The sequence below is a fragment of the Chrysochloris asiatica genome, unplaced genomic scaffold, assembly GCF_000296735.1.
Source record: "Chrysochloris asiatica unplaced genomic scaffold, ChrAsi1.0 scaffold00104, whole genome shotgun sequence".
Classification (NCBI taxonomy): Eukaryota; Metazoa; Chordata; class Mammalia; order Afrosoricida; family Chrysochloridae; genus Chrysochloris; species Chrysochloris asiatica.
The window spans coordinates 10,729,167-10,747,728 of record NW_006408622.1 but is presented as its reverse complement, the minus strand read 5'-3'; the positions used below and the strand labels follow the sequence as shown (position 1 = coordinate 10,747,728).

The 18,562-nt window shown below is 49.5% G+C and overlaps 1 protein-coding gene across 2 annotated transcripts in view; it reads left to right on the top strand.

Annotated features, from left to right (window-relative positions):
- The window catches only part of LSR (lipolysis stimulated lipoprotein receptor), an 18,344-nt gene extending 421 nt beyond the window's left edge, over positions 1-17,923 (top strand). The window contains exons 2-9 of one of the 2 annotated variants that reach the window (XM_006867371.1): positions 1,024-1,368; positions 9,452-9,571; positions 12,295-12,441; positions 15,993-16,154; positions 16,440-16,499; positions 16,590-16,721; positions 17,177-17,793; positions 17,888-17,923. In XM_006867371.1, coding sequence (XP_006867433.1) covers positions 1,024-1,368; positions 9,452-9,571; positions 12,295-12,441; positions 15,993-16,154; positions 16,440-16,499; positions 16,590-16,721; positions 17,177-17,793; positions 17,888-17,923 — 1,619 coding nt within the window. The remainder of the gene's footprint in view (positions 1-1,023; positions 1,369-9,451; positions 9,572-12,294; positions 12,442-15,992; positions 16,155-16,439; positions 16,500-16,589; positions 16,722-17,176; positions 17,794-17,887) is intronic. The other variant, XM_006867372.1, reaches the window with a different exon arrangement.
- Positions 17,924-18,562: the final 639 nt, after the last annotated feature.

The window sequence follows — 18,562 nt, the reverse complement described above, 5'->3', positions numbered from 1 at the left end:
ACCTCCCGGCTGTGTCTCCTGGAGACCCGATGTGTGTCGGGGTGGGAAGAATTCCTCATCTTTGCAGAGGAGCGCTCCCGCCCTTGTCCCGAGATACAGGAAGTGAAACTCCGGAGTCTGTGAGCCCGGGAGCCGTAGGGAGAATGGGATCCTTTGTAGAGTAGGGGGAGCGCCCGACTACTGAAAAAGGCTGGAATGGGAAGTTAGGCGTACCCCAGAATTTCTAAATCGTTGAGTAACGGGAGATGGGTACTCGAGGCCAGAATTAGATGTTTCCTGGAATGAGATGGCTCCCAGGACTCAGGTGGGTGCGGGGTTGGGGATTCCCTGCCCCACACCCCACTCACCTCCTGGCGGGAATGAGAATAGGGAGTTTGAAACCACCTTCTACTAGTAACTTGTACCTGGATGTGAGGTTTATTTGGGTGGGGGCGGGGAGAGGGGCTTGATCTCTTGACCAGCGCCTTTGGCACATTCATTTGAAATGGCTTTGAGTAGGGAAAAACGATTGGTGGAGATTTTGTGGGGACTTCAGCCACACCATGGCACAGCACTGTCGGTCAGACAGTTCTACAACATTGCCCCCCAAGTTCACAAAACTCAGGGTATCTTGGGACCCTTGGCACTTCCTTTTGAAGGGGGGCCATGGACACTGAATATCACAGTATCCATTTGTGGTTGTATACAGGCCAGAGAGAGACTGGGACAGGGAAGAGGGGGCCAGGTGGTTAAGAGGAGAGAGATGGACAGATGTTGCGAGGTATCACTCCAAGGAATCTGGTGTGTGGCATTGTACCTGCCGCTTCAGCCCTGTGGGTCTATAAATTGGGCGTGATTGTCATAAGGACTTCACTGATCCTAGGGATTAAGAACCAATGTGTGTCAGGAGCTCTGTAAAGCCGCACACGTTTCAGTGTCAAGCCAGTGACAAGTGAGGTTGCTCTTTCCTGCAGAAGCATTTCCTTGAGCTCTTCTGAGGCAGCCCACACGGTCCTCACTAACCAGCTCCCCTCTTGTCCTCAGCTCCCGCCAGTGCCATCCAGGTGACCGTATCAGACCCCTTCCACGTTGTGATCCTCTTCCAGCCTGTGACCCTACCCTGCACCTACCAGGTGACTGCCACCCCCACCGTGCCCATTGTGATCTGGAAGTACAAATCTTTCTGCCGGGACCGCATCGCGGACGCCTTCTCCCCAGCCAGCGTCGACAATCAGCTCAATGCCCAGGTGGCAACTGCTAATTCTGGCTACAATCCCTACGTGTCGTGTGACGACAGTGTGCGCACCGTCAGGGTTGTGGCTACCAAGCAGGGCGATGCTGTGACCCTGGGTGACTACTACCAGGGCAGGAGGATCACCATTACAGGAAGTACGTTGGGGAGGGCTGGGAATAGGGCGGGGCTAGAGTTTGCTCCCGTGGGGTGGTGGGCTAGTTCGTGTCTGGCCAACTGGTATTGGTTCTTGAGTGCCAATGTCTGATGGGACGGATGCACGTTTCCACTCCTTTACTAACGATTGTTTTGACTACCTAGCACGTACCAAGGAGCCACGGTTTGGCGCTGCTGGTTAATGCGCTGGACTGCAAGGTCAGTTTGAACCTCAAGGTCGGAGGTTCCAACTGACCAGCTGCTCCTCGGAAACCCTATAAAGGGTCACTATGAGTTGGAACCAACTCGATGGTACCTAACAACACATACCAGAGGAGTCCTAGTGTGACACTGGACTGCTAACCTCCAGGGTTGGTGATTCACATCCCCCAGTTGCTCCTTGAAAACCCTAAACAGGGTTGTTGTGAGTTGTAACAGACTCCAGGATACTTAATAACAAACAACAAATACCAAAGCCTTGGTGGTGTGTAGGATGAGTACTGGATTGTGAACCATAAGGTTGGCAGTTCAAACTTACCAAATACTCCACAGAAGAAAGATGAGGCTTTCTGTTCCCTTAAAGATGTACAGCCTCTGAAACCCTATATAGGGGTGCTGTGAGTTAGAATCTACTCCACAGCATTGGGTTTGGTTTTGTTTTTGTTTATTAACAAGTACCAAGGAGTCCTGGGGTGCTGTGCTTAAGTTAAGCACTGGGCTTCTAACCACAAGGTCAGTGGTTCAAACTCACCTGTTGCTCTGGGGGAGAAAGATGGGGATGCCCATCCCTATAAAGATTCATAGTCTTGGGAACCCTAAGGAACAGTTCTACACTGAGTCAAAATGGACAGGATGGCAGTGGCTTGGTTTCCTTTTGTTTTGGGTAATGCTTACCAGGCACTGTTCAACCAAATCAAACTACTTTCCTCATATTCCATCAAGAGCCACTGCCCATATAAGTACCACACAGACTGTCGAGTGCTTGAAGAATAAAGCAAATGAGCTGCTGCTTATACCTCCTCCATCCATACTAATTAGCAGTAAAAATCCTAACAAGTCACCTGAGTACCAGGTGCCAAGGGTTTTACATGGAGTGGCTTGTTTAGACCACACAGTAATTGAATTGCCATTTTACAAGGAGGCCCAGAGAGGTTACAATGACTTGCTCAAGGTCACACAGCTGGTAGTGGCTGGGATTTTAAGACAGCCATGTTGAAGCTTATCCTTTAAGGGCTCACAGAGCAGACAAGGTGATAAAAGTGTGCTGAAGGGTGAAAGACTTTAGTTGAGAAGACCTAAGTCTTGCTTTACACATGTTCTCCCATTGAATCTCCACTACCTTGGTTTATACTCCTGTCAACAGAGGAAGCACAGAGAGGTTAGGTACATCATCTAGGGTTGAGTCAGGATTTGAACTCAAGCATCCCTAAGAGCTCATGTCCTTGACCATAATGCGGCCTCCTGGTAGGAAGTGTGTCTTGTCAGGAGTAAGTAAGGGGCAGTGGGGAAGTTGCTCATTCATGTCTCTGTTCAGTGAGTCTTTTTCAAGCACTTAGTATGTGTGGAGTCCTGGTTGATGATAGGATAACTGCTGTAGCAATGAACTGCTAACTGCAAGGATCGCAGTTCAAACCCACCAGCTCCTCTGAAACTCTATATAGGGTCATGATGAGTTGGAACTGACTCAGTGACACTTAAGTGTTAGCTGCTGTTGCAGGTGCTCGGAACAGAGTGGTGATCTGGACAGCTGGACGTTCTAGCAGATAAAGACAGCGAACTGAGTGCAATGAAGAAAATAGAACCAGGTAGTGAGCTATATGGAATGACTGGGTTATGGTTTGAGGAGGTACTGGAGTTGGGCTCTTGAGAATCTGGAAGGCAGAGAGGAAGGTACTGAGGAGTGAGTAGGTGAGGTATGAGCCCACCAGCTTAATTAATTTCTCCTTTCATTGTTTTAGAACTAGAGTTTTAATCTTGGCATATGAACTAAGAGAGGAAAAGAGAACCCATTTGCAGCTCCAAGGGATTAGGCCATGGTGCATGCTGGATAAAAGTACATACATGGATAAAACGCAGGGTTCCAGGTGCCCAGCCCGTTGGGCCTGTTTCATGGGAGGGACTTGCTGGCCCTGAAGTCCCATGTGCTGTTGAGCCCTAAGCAGCCTGCTGTCCCTCTTATCCCTCTTTACTGAATTAGGCCCCACCACTGAGAGAGCTCTTGAAGACTGGCTGGAGTCATGCCCCCCCAGACTTGTTCTTCATGCCCCAGTAGATCCTCCCTGGCTTGGCTCTCTTGACTTGGCCCGTGTTGGACCTCAACTGTGATCTGTAATCAACCATTGTGTCTATATCCCTTCAGGAAACCCAGTAGCCATGGGAGGTTCCTCCATTTCAGCTTTGAGGATGGGGAGAAGTAGACTTCCTCCCTGGTGACCCTAGGGTGACCAACTGCCCGGTTTTAAAAGTGAGAGTTCAGTATCCCAGGATGCCTTTCAGTCCCAGGCAAACCAGAACAGTTGCTCACTCTAAGTGTCCCTCAGCTTAGGAGGCCTTCTCCTCCTGTTTCCATTCCTCTCTGCTGTGTGTGATGTGGGGGGGGCCTCTTTGGACTGTGTGGGACCCATGTATCCCCAACTCTGATCAGCACTGGGCAGGGAGTCCCATGGGACCGCTGAGATCAAAAGGGCCACCTCTGCTGTGGACAGATATGGAACCAGAGATGTGGAGGAGGCCCAGTGTCCATTCTTAAAATATTTGAGCTGAGTCCAGCTGAGTAATCTCAGGGTCAGACGGGGGACCGGGAACAGGGTGCGCCTTGCAGGAAGGAGGTGAGCCTAGGCCTTAGGGTTTCTCAAAAGAAGCCGGAAAGTCACATTTTCATGGGTTTTGAAAACATCATTCGGGCCAAGCAAAACGCACAAAGGGCCCAGATCAGCTCCACAGGAGCCCAAGAGTTTAACCCCTGGCCTCTAGTCTTTTGATGTGGCAGAGGGCTTCCTGCCCACCTCTTCAGCTTCAAGTAAAGACCACTAGGTCTTGGGTTCTGCATTTGGAGTGGTGGGGTCAGAGTCTGATTTAATGATGCATGTGAAAAACAACGGGCTACCGGCATTTGGGAGAACATGGAGGATTGAAGAGAATCTAGTACTAGGTTATCTGAGGATTCAGTGAAAGAACACCTACACAGGGCTGTGTACTGAGCCCATGGCAAGAGTGCTCAGTAGGAGATGTCTAGGTGCTGGGTGGTGCTGTAAGAGCAGCCCTGGACTGCTGCTAACCATCCACCTCGGAAACCCTATACAGGATTGCTATGAGTCGGAACCAACTCGACGGCACTTAACAACAAAAACAACCGATGTGGAAGGGGACTGTGTCCTCTAGTCCTTCATGTCTGTTCTGAAGGGGACCTTATCTGGAGCCCTGCCCTGGTCACCTCATTCAGACTCACAACCCCCACTTCACCGCTGACATTCCCGTCCTTTGTTTATCGCCATCTGATAGGTGATGCATTTTAATTTTTTATTAGTCTGTTTCTTTCCCAGTTAGGATCTACGCTCTATAGGGGCAAGGATTTATGTCTCTTCTCTATAGCCACGGAGCCTTGGTGGTACAATGGTTAAAATGAGCTGGGCTGCAAACCCAAATCCATGCAGTAGTCTGCTCTCCTAAAGATTTACAGCCTCAGAAACCCACCCACCGGGCAGTTCTACTCTCCTATAGGGTTTCTATGACTTAGAATCAGTCAAGTTTGGTTTGATTTCTATAGCAATGGTTCTGAAACTTTTTGGTCTTGTTGTTGTTATGTGCCGTGGAGTCGGTTCTGACCCATAGCGACCCTGCACAGGGTTTCCAAGCCTGTAAATCTTTATGGGAGCAGAAAGCCTCATCTTTCTTCCGCAGAACAGCTGGTAGTTTCGAACTGCTGACCTTACGGTTCGCAGCCCGATTCGTAACCACTACGCTACCAGAGCTCCTTTTTGTGGTCTTAGGGCTTCCTTGTTGAAAAGATGCACAGCAAGACCTGCATTCATTCTTTAAGTCACTTAGTTTCTTTTCAACTCAAATAGGGTCTGCTTCACCAGCAGTTTCCTTTGTCTTCCATGTATTAGTTAACATGGTGGCTTTGATACAGTCTTCGAATTGTGCAGCCAGTCACCCCACTTTTCTTTTCCAGAATGTTCCTTTCCTACTGACATTAAACTCGCTTCCCTCGGCGCTTTCTGTCTAACCTTTAGAGCTGCCGTTAATGATTTGATTCTATACAGTAAGTTCTTGAAATTAGCCCAATACTCCTGGCTTTGTTAGTTAAGCTAGACTGGTGTGAAGACGACTTCAGGAGATATTTTTTGGTTTATGGTTTTGTGGTTAAAGATTATCTTTAAGTAGTAGTGTGAGGTGTTCATTCAGTCTTCCAGAAGTCTGGATTCCATGAGAATTGAAATTCTCTTCTATATTTTCCCCACCTTTTGATCAGGGTTCTTTGGAATCTTTGATCAAAACTAGTCGTCATAACTGAGCACCATCCATTTCTTCTGGTCTCATAGCCAAGGAAGCAGCTTGTAGAGACCATCAAACACCTATTCCATTTCTTACTCCTATTTCTGACCATTCTTCCTTTCCGACTCCAGACAAAGAGAGACCAATGGTTGTACCTTGCATGGCTGCTTATGAGTCTTTAAGACCTCAGGCACTACACAGTGAACTAGCAGGTAAAACAGACTCCCTAAAAATACGATGCTAGGTCTGTGAACTGGGATATCCCATGAAACCATGACCCTAAACCCTCACACTAATAAACCAAATCTCATGAGATGTTTTGTTGTACATATGCAGCCTTAACAGCGACAACCCCCTTTTTGTAAACATGATAGACATCACACTGCATCTGTCAATTGAATTTATTACAGGTGTACAGTTTAGAGGCATCATTCTGCATCAATTGGTAGTGTATCTGTTACCCTTAATCAGTGCAATTTTTCCATCATGATGAACAGAAACTCTGCTTCATAAGCAATAATTGCCCCTTTCTCCTCCTTCCCATCCTTGTAGCCACTAATTAACTTTAGTCTCTATACATTTGCTTTTTTGTTGTTAAGTTCTGTGAAGTCATTTCCAACCCATAGCTACCCTGTATAGGGTTTCTGAGGAGTGACTGGTGAGCTTGAATCGCTGACCTTGCAGTTCGCACTGACTTTGCTTGCAGTCCAGCACATTAACCCACAGCACCACACCAGGATTCCATACATTTGCTTACTTAGATTTTTTTATGTTAAGGGATGTTCATATAATACTTATCCTTTTGTGATTGACTCATTTTACTCAGCGTAACGTTCTCAAGTTCCATGCATGTTGTAGCGTTTCTCAGGACTTCATTTCTCTTTCTGGTTGAGTAATCATCCATTGTATGTATCTATTGTATGTATGGACCTCATTTTCTCCATTCATCCACTGATGATGAACATTCAGGTTGTTTCTGTCTTGTCTGTTATGAATAGTGCTGTAACACAGGTGCATGTATCTTGACTTTTAGATTCTTATTGGATATATGGTTTCCAAAGATGCTCTCCTGGTCAATAAATTATCTTTTCACTTTCCTAGTGAAGTCTTTTAATGAACAAAGGCATTTAATTTTTTTATGAGGTCCCCTTTACCTATTTTGTCTTTTGCTTTTCATATTTCTGTTATTATATCTGATAATCCATTGTTAAAAAGCTCATTCCAATATTTTACTATTAGGTTTTCTTCTAAGGATTTTGTGATTTTAGTTTTCACATTTGGGTCCTTAATTCATTTTGAGGAGCCCTGGTATGTCGTTGTGAGTTAATGTGCTGGACTGCAAAGTCAGTGTGAACTACAAGGTTGGCGGTTCAAGCTCACCAGCTGTTCCTCGGAAACCCTATACAGGGTCACTGTGGGTCGAAACCGACTCGATGGCACTTAACAGCAACAACAATCTATTTTGAGTTTGTTTTTGCATATGGTGTGAGGCATGGATCTTGTTTCATTTTTATATGTATGGTGTTGGTTTCAAGGTAATATTGACTTTATAGAATGAGTTAGGCAATGATGTCATAGTATTACAAAAATAACTTTGACCTTAGGGATCTCTCTCTCTCTCTCTCTCTCTCTAAATGTTTTATTGTGAAATTATGTGATAGTTTACATGGGAGAACATTAGTTTTACATTCATCCTATTGTATAGCGTTTTATTGCCATGGTTACAATCTGACCTTAGGGATCTCTTGAAAAGAGTCTGAGGGATGCCCAGAATTCACAGACCACACTTTGCGAGCTATTGCTTTTTGGTATGCTGGATGCCTCAAATGCTGGTAAGAACATAGTAAACTTGCCGCTGTTGGTTGGATTCCGGCTCATGGTGAACTCATGCGTTGCAGAGTAAAACTGTACTCCACAGGGTTTTCAAGGCTATGACCTTTCAGAAGCAAATCACCAGGACTTTCTTCCAAGGTACCTCTGGGTGGGTTTGAACCACCAACCTTTCAGTTAATAAATTGAGCATTTAAACATTTGGACCAGTAAGCATGATAGGCACTCAAGAATTACTTGTTGAATGAATGAACATATTTGAACATAGCCATGTGCCCAGAAAGCTGGAACCAATAACAAAGGCTAAAGCAGGCCAGCAAGAGGAGGGAAGGGCTTTATTCTCAGGCCCGTCTCCCCAGCACTGGAGACTCAGCAGTGATGGAAACACACCTGGTTTGGCTTGCATGCAGCCTCCATCCTAATGTGGGAGGTGGAAATGCAGTACAGCAGTCAGGCGCTGGAGCTGCGGGAACTCAGATGACCAGGGAACACGTCTCTGAGCCGAGGCTTGGGTAATGAGAGTGGAAACCACTTAGGAACAGTCTGGGAAAGCGCTGGGCAGAGGGAACAGCAGATACACAAGGCAAGTGGGTCTGAACCCAACATACTGGACAATAGTGAAGGGGAGGGGTGAGGAAGAGGCTGACGCGGTCAGCAGTGGTCAGATCCTGCCTTGTAAGCATGGGCAAGGTATTTGGAAACTTGTTAAGTGGGCGTTGTTGGAAGGAAGATTCTTCTGTGGAGATGAGCCTGGTTGGGCCCTTCAACAGATACTGTGGTGTTGTGGTTAGGGCACACACACATTTTCTCCAGAAGGGTGGCAGCAGGTACATGGGACAAGGTGGTAGGCAGGTCTAGGAAGAAGTGGCTATGAGGCTGTGGGAATTTCCCGGCTGGGGTGCTCATCTCTAACCTACTGGTATCTCCCATGAGCCTAAGGCAGAGTTGCCCACTAGGTCCCATCCTGCCCCACACAGGTGAGTATCTGAGAGCATTTAACTAATGAGAGCCTGAGGAGTCAAGAGGCCACAGGATGCACTGAGGCTTTAATTACTGCACAATTAACAGGCTCCTTGCCCCAGGCTGCTAGAGACCAAAGCGTCTCCAAGCCCTGGATCTGACCTGGAATGTGGGGACTGACAGGTGGGTGGACAGACAAGGGACCTCCCAAGAACACATACACACCCACTTTCTCTTGATGTCAGGATGGCTCTTGATTCCTATAATCTGGCCTATTTATCTCTGGGCCTTACCCTGGATCCACCCCCTTGGATCAGCAGTAGTGGGCTCTGGGGGGGTTCAGGTCGGCGATGGTGAGACTGTTGTGGATGGCTGGCTCTGGAGTTGGATTGTTCCGCTCCTCTCTTGGTGAACTGTCCACACAGTCAGGGTGGATTTTTAACTTTTCTAGACTTATTTTCTCAGGGATAAAACCAGGGTGATAACAGGATCCACCTCACAGACTTGCAGAACCTGCTGCCTAACCACGTCCAATTCTTAGCCATCCCATAGGACAGGCTAGAACTGCCCAGTAGGGTTTCCAAAGCAGACTGCCACATCTTTTTCCCGCAGAGCTGCTGGTGGGTTCAAATCAAAGCTTTTTTGGTTAGCAGCTGAGTGCTCCTTTGAAGTGTTTAGGACAGTACCTACCTTGGCAGGCCGGCTCCCTGCCCCGTTTCTGGGTGGCAGGAGGTGGCCCTGCTGGGCTGGGTATTCCCTTCTCCCTAGGTACCCTCACACTGTCTCCTTCTGGCCCAGACGCTGACCTGACTTTTGACCAGACGGCTTGGGGAGACAGTGGTGTGTATTACTGCTCCGTGGTCTCGGCACAGGACCTCAAAGGGAATAATGAGGCCTACGCAGAGCTCATTGTCCTGGGTGAGTGTGGGGGCTGCATCCTGGGGGCGGGGGGCTCGGGAGGGAGAGGGGGAAGATGGAGCAGGGCTGCTGCTTCTGCCTGCTTCTGCGTCTGCCCTCCACATCCCTGCTTGCTCTCTGGGCTCTTGTGGGTCTGTTTTCCTCCCTCAAGACACCACCAGTCACTTGGGTTTACCTGTGTCCTGTACCCCAGGTAGGGTCCTCTCTCACCATTTCCCATCAGCCAAAGCTAAACTCGGAATGGAGACAATTGGGGACTTAGTCCCATTTTAATTGGTAGGGTGTGAGGAAGGGAGTAGGTGGATCACTGAGAGGTGGCTGGGCCACAAAGGACCCCGGGACCCCCTGCCACAACCCCGTGTAGAACCATCCCAAGCACTTTTCCTCTGCCTTGTTGGGGTGGCACTGTGTGTTGTACAAATGACTGCTTCCCTCAGAGGAGGTGTCTTGGGATGTCCAGAGACAGGGTGGGGAGTCAGCCAGTGGCCCCTGGCCTGCCCAGGACTCCCATCCCTGGCGCTTACTATCGCGGGCTAACACATATAGTCATATAGTCTTGTTTAACTCGGGCTATATGTCGGAGTGTTGGACGGCAGGCATGCTACCAACACTGCATGCGCGGTGAAGGAGCACATGTCACGGGACCCCACCGGGCGTGTGTACCGGGGACCCAGGCAACGTCTGAGTGTCCTTTGGTAAAATGCACAGCCAACATCAGCCGTTCTCAAACTTCAGTCCTGCTCAGGACCCGTTGACACGCTAAAAAACGATGGAGCACCTCAGAGATTTTGGTCCTGTGTGATCTCTCTCTGCCTTTATCAAATCAGATATGACAATTGGGCCAAGTTTGAAAGCACAAGTCTGCTAGCCTTCAGAGCCATGATGTCACATACGTCATGTAGCCTCTGGGAAACTCCCCTGTACACTCATGAGAGTAGAGCGAGAAAGGCAATTAGCATCTTAGGATCATTATGAAAATACGACGGGGCATCCAAAAGTTCATGCAGACGTCCCGTTGTCTTTTGATTCCATTTTTTCCCACCATGTTTTTGAAGTGTCACTTGTAGTTTTGGCCTTGAGGACGGGACCATACTTTGAGAACTGCTGATCTGTATTCTAGAGCGCCCTGGAAGGGGCAGGCATGTGGTAGGGAGTGCGTGAACTCTGGATGGGGCTGTTTTGATGTAGAGTTCAGCTGTGTGTGTGCCCTGGGTGGTCAAATGCTTGTGGGGGCACAGAGCTCCCTTGGAAGCTGAGGGCAAATTGGATCATAAAACGTGTGCAAGTAACATATGATGAAGTGCGTGAACTCGGTGGAGCCCTCGTGGGTCTCAGAAGCAGGGCTGCATTCAGATGCTGATGAGCTGTAGGTACTTTTGCTTTGGGGGGGGGGGTCCCTTGCTCCATAAAGAAAACATTCAAAAGCATATCTTAAGATTGAATTGCTTTAAGGACAATGCTTTATTTTATGAGGGGGATTCAAAAAGTTTGTGGAAATGGAATTTAAAAACCATGGAAATTTTCCATGAACGTTTTGAAGCCTCACTCTTAGTATTTTTTTCTAATTTAAAAAAAGAAAACTAGCATTTTCTTGGGTCCCTAAAAGGAGAGTTGGCCCAAGCCTTCGCCGGCCACGTGTAGAACCATCCGTATCGTGGGGATGGAGCCCTTAGGGGTGTTAGGACCCGTAGATGTTGTTGTTAGGTGCCTTCTGATTGGTTCTGGCTCATAGTGCCCCGTATGTGCAACACAACACAACACCGCCCTCTTCTGAGCCATCCTCACAATTGTTGTTTGAGCCCTTTGTGGTTGCCACTGAGTCCGTCCACCTCATTGAAGGCCTTTAGTTTCTGCTGAGGGTCCAAACTGAGGTCAGAACTTCAGAACACCATGGAATGTGGGTTTAAGCCTTTATGGGCAGCAGGCTTCCTTGTTGAGGGAGAAGGAGGTAAATTACGTAATGGATTCCATCTGGACAAAGCTGGAGTTCAGGAGCTACTGCTAGGACCCTGTAAACCACCTCCTCTCATGCACTTCAGTGAAAGCCACCTCTCACCACCTGGTCATCGTAGAGCTGGGTCCGGGGCAGGGTGGACTGGGCTGGCTCGCGCCAGCATAATCTCCTGTTTCTCTTTTGTCCCTCCAGGTAGGACCTCAGGGGTGGCTGAGCTTTTACCTGATTTTCGGGCGGGGCCCATGGAAGGTATGGGGGGCGGGGTGGAAACCTGAGTGAGACTTCTTTGGGAGTCTCCCCACCCACCACTTAATGTTTCTGTCTCTGGTATCCTTCCCCATCCTAAACACTGCTCGCAATGGGCCCCCCACTAACTCCACCCAATCCGTAGCATCTAGTGGCCTGTGGGCTGGCTGATGAGGAGCCTGGGGGCAGGCAGGGGCTCCTGTGACTGGTACCTCGGTGCTCTCCTGGGGGCTTGGGTATAGGCAGCTGGCACTCTCTCTGTCCAGACTACCTTGTTTTCTGCCCCATTGGCATGAGCCCAGGGGAGCTCCCTAATCTTTGGAGGGTTGGGTATTCTACTGTTTCTGCTGCTGCTGCTGTACCCCCATCTCTGCCATGGAGAACCCAGTGAGGGCTGCAGCTTTCCCAACCACCTTTGCCAGTTGTGCCCCGTCCCGCTCTTCTGCACCGCCCCACAGGGCTTGTGGCCTTCCCCACTTCCTCACAGGCCTCGGGCTGAGGGCCTTTTCTCCTCCCCCTGCAGACTGGCTGTTTGTGGTCGTGGTCTGCCTGGCCACCATCCTCTTCTTCCTCCTCCTGGCCATCTGCTGGTGTCAGTGCTGTCCCCACACCTGCTGCTGTTACGTCAGGTGCCCCTGCTGCCCGGACAAGTGCTGCTGTCCAGAAGCCTGTAAGTGCCCCTCAGTTGACTACCCCCATGTCACCTCCTGGGACCTGAAGGAGGAGCTGGCCCTCTGCCGGCCTGCCCAGGACCCTGCCTCGGATCTGGAGGCGAGCAGCTTAGCAGTTTGGAAGAATGGAGGTCAAGGCGATCGTTTGTTTACTTCAGCTTTTCATTTTCATTTATTTTGATTTTTTTTTTTAACCCCTCTTTGGATAGTATCCATGCTTGTGGTTAAAAAAAAAAATTCAAATAATACAAGGTGGCTTCCAAAGTTTGTGGAAAATGCAATTTTCCATGAAGTTTTTGAAGCCCCCACCCCCTTGTACAACAGTAATCAATGAAGACAAGTAAAGCTCTCTCTGAAAAATCTTTAAGTGAAACAGAATTTAGTGTTGCCAAACTGAAGTAAAATTAAAACACAAAAGCACTTTGAGGCAAGCACTGCCTTCTACCCCGTGGCTATGACAACACCTTGTTGTTAAATACCCTCCTATTTGTTCTGACTCAGCAACCCTGCATAGGGGTTCCAAGGAGTTGCTGGTGGGTTTGAACTGCCGATCTTGTGGTTAGCAGACCAGTGTTGATCCTGCAGTGCCCCTGGCTGAAAATAGACTTCAGAAGTTGAACCACTTACTAATGAAGATCAAAGACTAGAGCTTTCAGCCGGAATTGTTTTTGTTATCTAGTTTTGTCACGTCCATTCCAATTCATAGCCGCCCTGTATAGGGTTTCTGAGGAGCAGCTGGCGAGTTAAAATTGCCGACCTTGTGGTTAGCGGTCCAGTGCTGATCCTACAGCGCCACACTGATACGGATTACACCTCAACATGAAAATCCAGTACCAGACCCTCTGCCATTGGGTCGACACTCAGTGACTCCACAGGACACAGTAGACCTGCCCCATCGGATCTCAAGGGTGTAAATCTTTACAGAAACAGACTGCTGCATCTTTCTCCCATGGAACTGCTTGGAGCTTTGGCCTAGCAGCCACGCTTTAACTGCTGTACCACCAGGACGCCTTCTTCAACATTGTTGCTCAACAGTGCCGTTGAGTCAGTTCCGACTCCTAGAGACCCTGTATAGGGTTCCCAAGGAGTGGCTGGTGGGTTTGAATGGCCAACCTTATGGTTAGCAGCCCAGTATTTATCCTACAGCACCAGACCAGGAGGAAACAAAAATCTATACCATGGGACCAAAAAGCAACATCATAATAAACAGAGCTTAAAGTGCTGAAGTTGTCAAGGATTTCATTTTACTGAGATCCACAGTAAACACCCATGGAATCAACTGTCAAGAAATCAAATGACTAATGACATATGGCATTGGGCACATCTGCCAAAGATCTCTTTAAAGTCTTAACCACCGTAGATGCTACTTTGAGAACCAAGGTGCACCTGATTCAAGCCGTGGTACTTTCAGTTGCTTTATATGCATGTGAGAGCTGCACAGTAGGGAAGACTGAAGAATCCATGCCTTTGAATCATTGTTGGCAAACAATATTAAGCAAATCACAGACTGCCAGAAGAATAAACACATTTGTGAAGGAAGAAGTAGAGTCAGAATGTTCCTCAGAATGAGGATGGATAGACTGGTATCAGGAGGTACCAGTCCATGGAGAAGGACATCATGCTTCCTAGAGGGTCATCAAAAAAGAGGAAGACCCTCAACAGATGGACTGACACCTTTATGAGACTTGTGCAGAACTGGGCAGTGTTTCATTCTGTTATACATGATATGGTCACATGAGTCAAAACCAACTCTACGGCACCTAACAAGAGCGCTACGGTTAAGGAGCCCTGGTGGTGCAGTGGTTAAGTACTTGGCTGGGAGGTCAGTGGTTCAAACCCACCAAATACTCCGAAGGTAAAAAGACCCAGCAATCTAGTCCTGTAAAGACTGTTGTTGAGTACCGAGTTGGTTCTGACTTATAGTGACCTTGTATGAGGTTTCAAGGAGCAGCTGGTAAGCTTGAACCGCTGACCTTGCAGTTGAAACCAACCTTGCAGTCCAGCGCATTAACTCACAGCACCACACCAGGAACGGCTGGGGAAACCTACGAGGCAGTTCTACTCTGTCCTGGTTCTGTGAGTTGGAACTGACTCGTCGGCACATGGTAGCAACATAACTATGTTTAAGGAAATATGTCGTATGTCAAAGGAGGCATCCGTGGATGTTTGGAAATGGAAGTTGGACCAAGGATGAAGAAGGGAAAGAAATAAAACAGAAGGAAAAAAAAAGTGACATTTCCCTCCTACTGCTACCCCATTGCTCCTCCTCGACCACAGCTTGGCCCAGTTCCTTGGATTCCTTCCACGTGCCTGGGCATACCAGCATCTCAGTGCACAAGTGATGCTCATCCACAGTCAAATAACAGGTGGTTGTTGCAAGCAGGGGCAGTTTAACTTTGAGGCCCAGCTTGACGTCTTACCTGCTTGGAAGCCAAGTTAGTGACCTCCCCTCTCCAGGTCTGTTTCCTCTATCAACTTCTGGCAAAGCCCTGGCCCTCAGTCATTCCTGACATAGACAGCAGTGATGTTCTAACCGCTAGAGGGTTTGGGACATCCGACACAGGCCAGACCTCACACAAAGTGCTACACAGGGGGCTTCAAAAAGTTCATGAAGAAATTCCAACATGTTTTCATTTCATTCTTTGACAAATTTTTGAAAGCCCCTGCCTACATGTGAGTTCACCAGATCTAATAAAATCGGTGGGCAAAGTGGTTCCCCAACATTACCACTTCCTTGCCAAGGAGAGGCGAATAAGGGCACCTCCTAGGTGGGGCTGAGCATTTGCTTCTGAACAGATAAAGGGACCTCTCTGAGCCCATCTCCCACCCCATTTTCCTGTTGGAATCCTAGAAGGGGCTGACTGACCTAGAGCCCAGTGATTTTGCTGCAAGAGCAGCCACCAGAACACAAGTTTCTTGCCATGGGGGAGGAAGGCTTTGACTTTGAGCTCTCCCTCCTGGAGCCGGTAGGGAGGGGTAAGGAGGTGGAGGTGGAGGTGGGTGTGGGACAAAGGTTGGAAATACTAACAAGACATGTTTTGATGCCAGGGCGGAGGAAAGTCAATTCCTGAGTCCCCTACACTCTTGCTTTAGATTCATTTCCTGTGCATCTGGGTCAAGGCCCCTACAGGCATGAAAAGGGAGTAGGCAGGTGATTCCTTTTTCTAGAGCTGGGGATTTGGGACACTGGCCTGTGGGAACAGCGGACCCAGCGTACAGGCCTTGGTTAAAAGTGCAGATGCTGCCTAGCTTCACCCTGTATAACATGGGCTCAGAGTGTTCTATCTTCTGACAGGGTAACCAGAGGTGGAATTTTATATAAAGCCTTTTGATTTGATCATCAAATGTTGGCAAACTACCACAAGAATCCAAACAAAACATACAGAAGAGGTGGGGACTCAGTCAGGTTGAGGTCCCCTCACCTCAAGATCCTGTTTCAAGAAATGGAATGAGGATTGCGTAGGAAGATACTAGAACCCCAATCCAGTGCAGTGGTGAGTAGCGTGGTTCCTGGCCACCTGAGTTCTCATGCTGGCTGTCTCTGCCCTAGTGTATGCTGCAGGCAAAGCAGCCACCTCAGGAGTCCCAAGCATCTATGCCTCCAGCACCTATGCCAACCTCTCCCCTGGCAAGTCCCCGCCACCACCAGCCATGATCCCCATGGGCCCTGTTTACAATGGTTATCCTGGAGATTTCGACAGGAATAGCTCAGGTAAGGCCTGGATGAGCCAGGAGCAGCTGGGGGGCAAGGGGTGTTAGTGCCTTCAAGTCGATATTTTGACTCATAGTAACCCTGTCTTGGGTTTCTGAGGAGCAGCTGGTGAGTTTGAACCACTGACCTTGCAGTTCAAACCAACCTTGTGGTCCAGTGCTGATTCTATGGTGCAATTTGGGCCCCTAATGTGATCTGGAATATAAGGAACAATGTATTGGAGGGGGGCTAAAGGCGGGGGAAGGGGCTCCTAGTGGGCAGTCACTGACAGCTAGTCTCCCCCAGTTGGTGGCCACAGCTCCCAGATGCCCTTGCTTCGAGACACAGACAGCACTGTGACCTCCGGTGAGCACATGCCTGTGGGGGGTGGGGGCTGGGTCAGCTTTCATGCTCCCAAACTGACGCCTGTCTGCCACCGTTCCCTCCTGCCCCTAGATGTCCGAAGTGGCTACCGGATTCAGGCTAATCAGCAGGATGACTCTATGCGGGTCCTGTACTACATGGAGAAAGAGTTGGCCAACTTTGACCCTCTGCGACGTCCTCCCCCCAGTGGCCGTGTTGAGCGTGGTGAGCAGGAACCTTCCGGTCTGAGGTGGGAGGGGGAATCCCACGTCCCAGATGCCTCAGCATTAAGGCTGGGGCAATGGCCAGGACTCCAGTTCCCCCTCCCAAGACTCCACTCCATATCCTAAGGCCACTAATCCTCCAATATGAGGCCCCACTAATTTCCTGATAGGTTGTGCTATTTCTGCCACGGCCACAGTCCATTGGTTCACCAAAGAGCTACAACTTACAGTGTAGCTTTACTGAGGAAAAGCAAATGGGGGCTTCCTCCTAGGTGGGGCTCTTAGGCCATGTCCCTCCCTTCCAATGCCACAGGAGAGGTGGACAGGCTCCTGTATATTACTTACTAGATGAGAAACCAAGAGCCCCTCGAGAGTGTCTGTCATATGACTGACATTACTGGGTCCCAGGGCTCCTGACATGAAATCCAGACCTCCTCCCACCCTCCTTCTCCACAGCCCTGAGTGAGATCACCTCCCTCCATGAGGACGACTCTCGATCCCAGCCTTTTAGGGGCCCTGCCTACGCCCCTGTCCGGGATAAGGAATGGGGTCGACGGTCCCCCCGAAGTCCTAGGAGGTGGGAGCAGGACCCCCCAGCAGAACAGCCAATGAGTGGCTGGGGAGTTGGACGGCCCCGAGCCCACTCTGTGGATGCTCTGGATGATCTCAGTGGGCAGGGGTCCACAGAATCAAGGAGGTCTCCCCCAAGTAGTGGGAGGAAGGGCCGGGCCTATGCTCCCCCTAGAAGCCGCAGCCGGGACGATCTCTACTATCAAGATGATTCTACACGCTCCTGGGATGCCCACTATGATGAGTTCAAGTCTGGGCATCGCCCCCCTGGTGACTCCAGACCCTACAGTCCCCGCTCCCGGAACCCTCAAGAGGATGGCCCCAGGTCTGGGAAGCCTTATTATGATAGGGGGCTGCTGGAGGAGGCCTTGAGGAGAAAGGGGGCAGAGGAGAAAAGGAGACCCTACAAGGAGCCAGAGGAAGATGAAGCCTACTACCAACCAGAGCCTCCCCCTTACTCGGAAACGGACTCTCAGGCATCGCGAGAACGGAGACTTAAAAAGGTGAGCACCCCCCTGCCCGACTTTCAGGAGACCCTTCCCGACCCCTCCTTTCCCAGCCTCCCCAGTTCACTGAAATCTTTTTTTTCCCTTGCAGAATTTGGCTCTGAGTCGGGAAAGTTTGGTTGTATGATCTCATGTTTTATATGTAGCTTTTGTACATTTTTTTTTTTTTTTAACGTGAGGAGGGAATGTTGATGGTGCCCCCTCCCTCCAAAATCTTAATAAAATTTATAATCACAAGTCCTGCGTCTTGAGGGAAGTTTGTTTTGTTGCGCGAGTTGAGGAGAGGAACCTGGACAGCTGCCTTTTCTAAGTGTGTATGTTTATAAAACGCGGCTAAGTATCCCCAGATTCCGTGCCCGCCCGCTTCGTCCCCCGCTGAACTTTAAAAATACAGAGCCAGGAACACACCTAGTCAGACTTCTGCCTCTCCTCCAGCCCCACTCACTGTACGTGCCCTACGTAGCCTCCGCCAGAGCCTGCGTGCGCGCCGCGGCCCCGCCCAGACCTACGCATGCGCCCAGGCCTCCGCCTTCACCCATAACAACCGGGTAGCCGGGAGCGCGCGTGCGCGCCCCTCTGCCTTCCACCCCATTCAAAACACCATCACTCCCACCCCCATCAAGCCCCCGACCTACTTTACTGTCTCCAAACCCTGGCGACCAGACCCCTCTCCGGCTCCCCCAGTGTTCCATCCGGGCCCGCGTTCCACTAGCATAGAGCTGGTGTCGGGATACAATAGCGACGACCCAGGGCTCCGCGCGCGCTC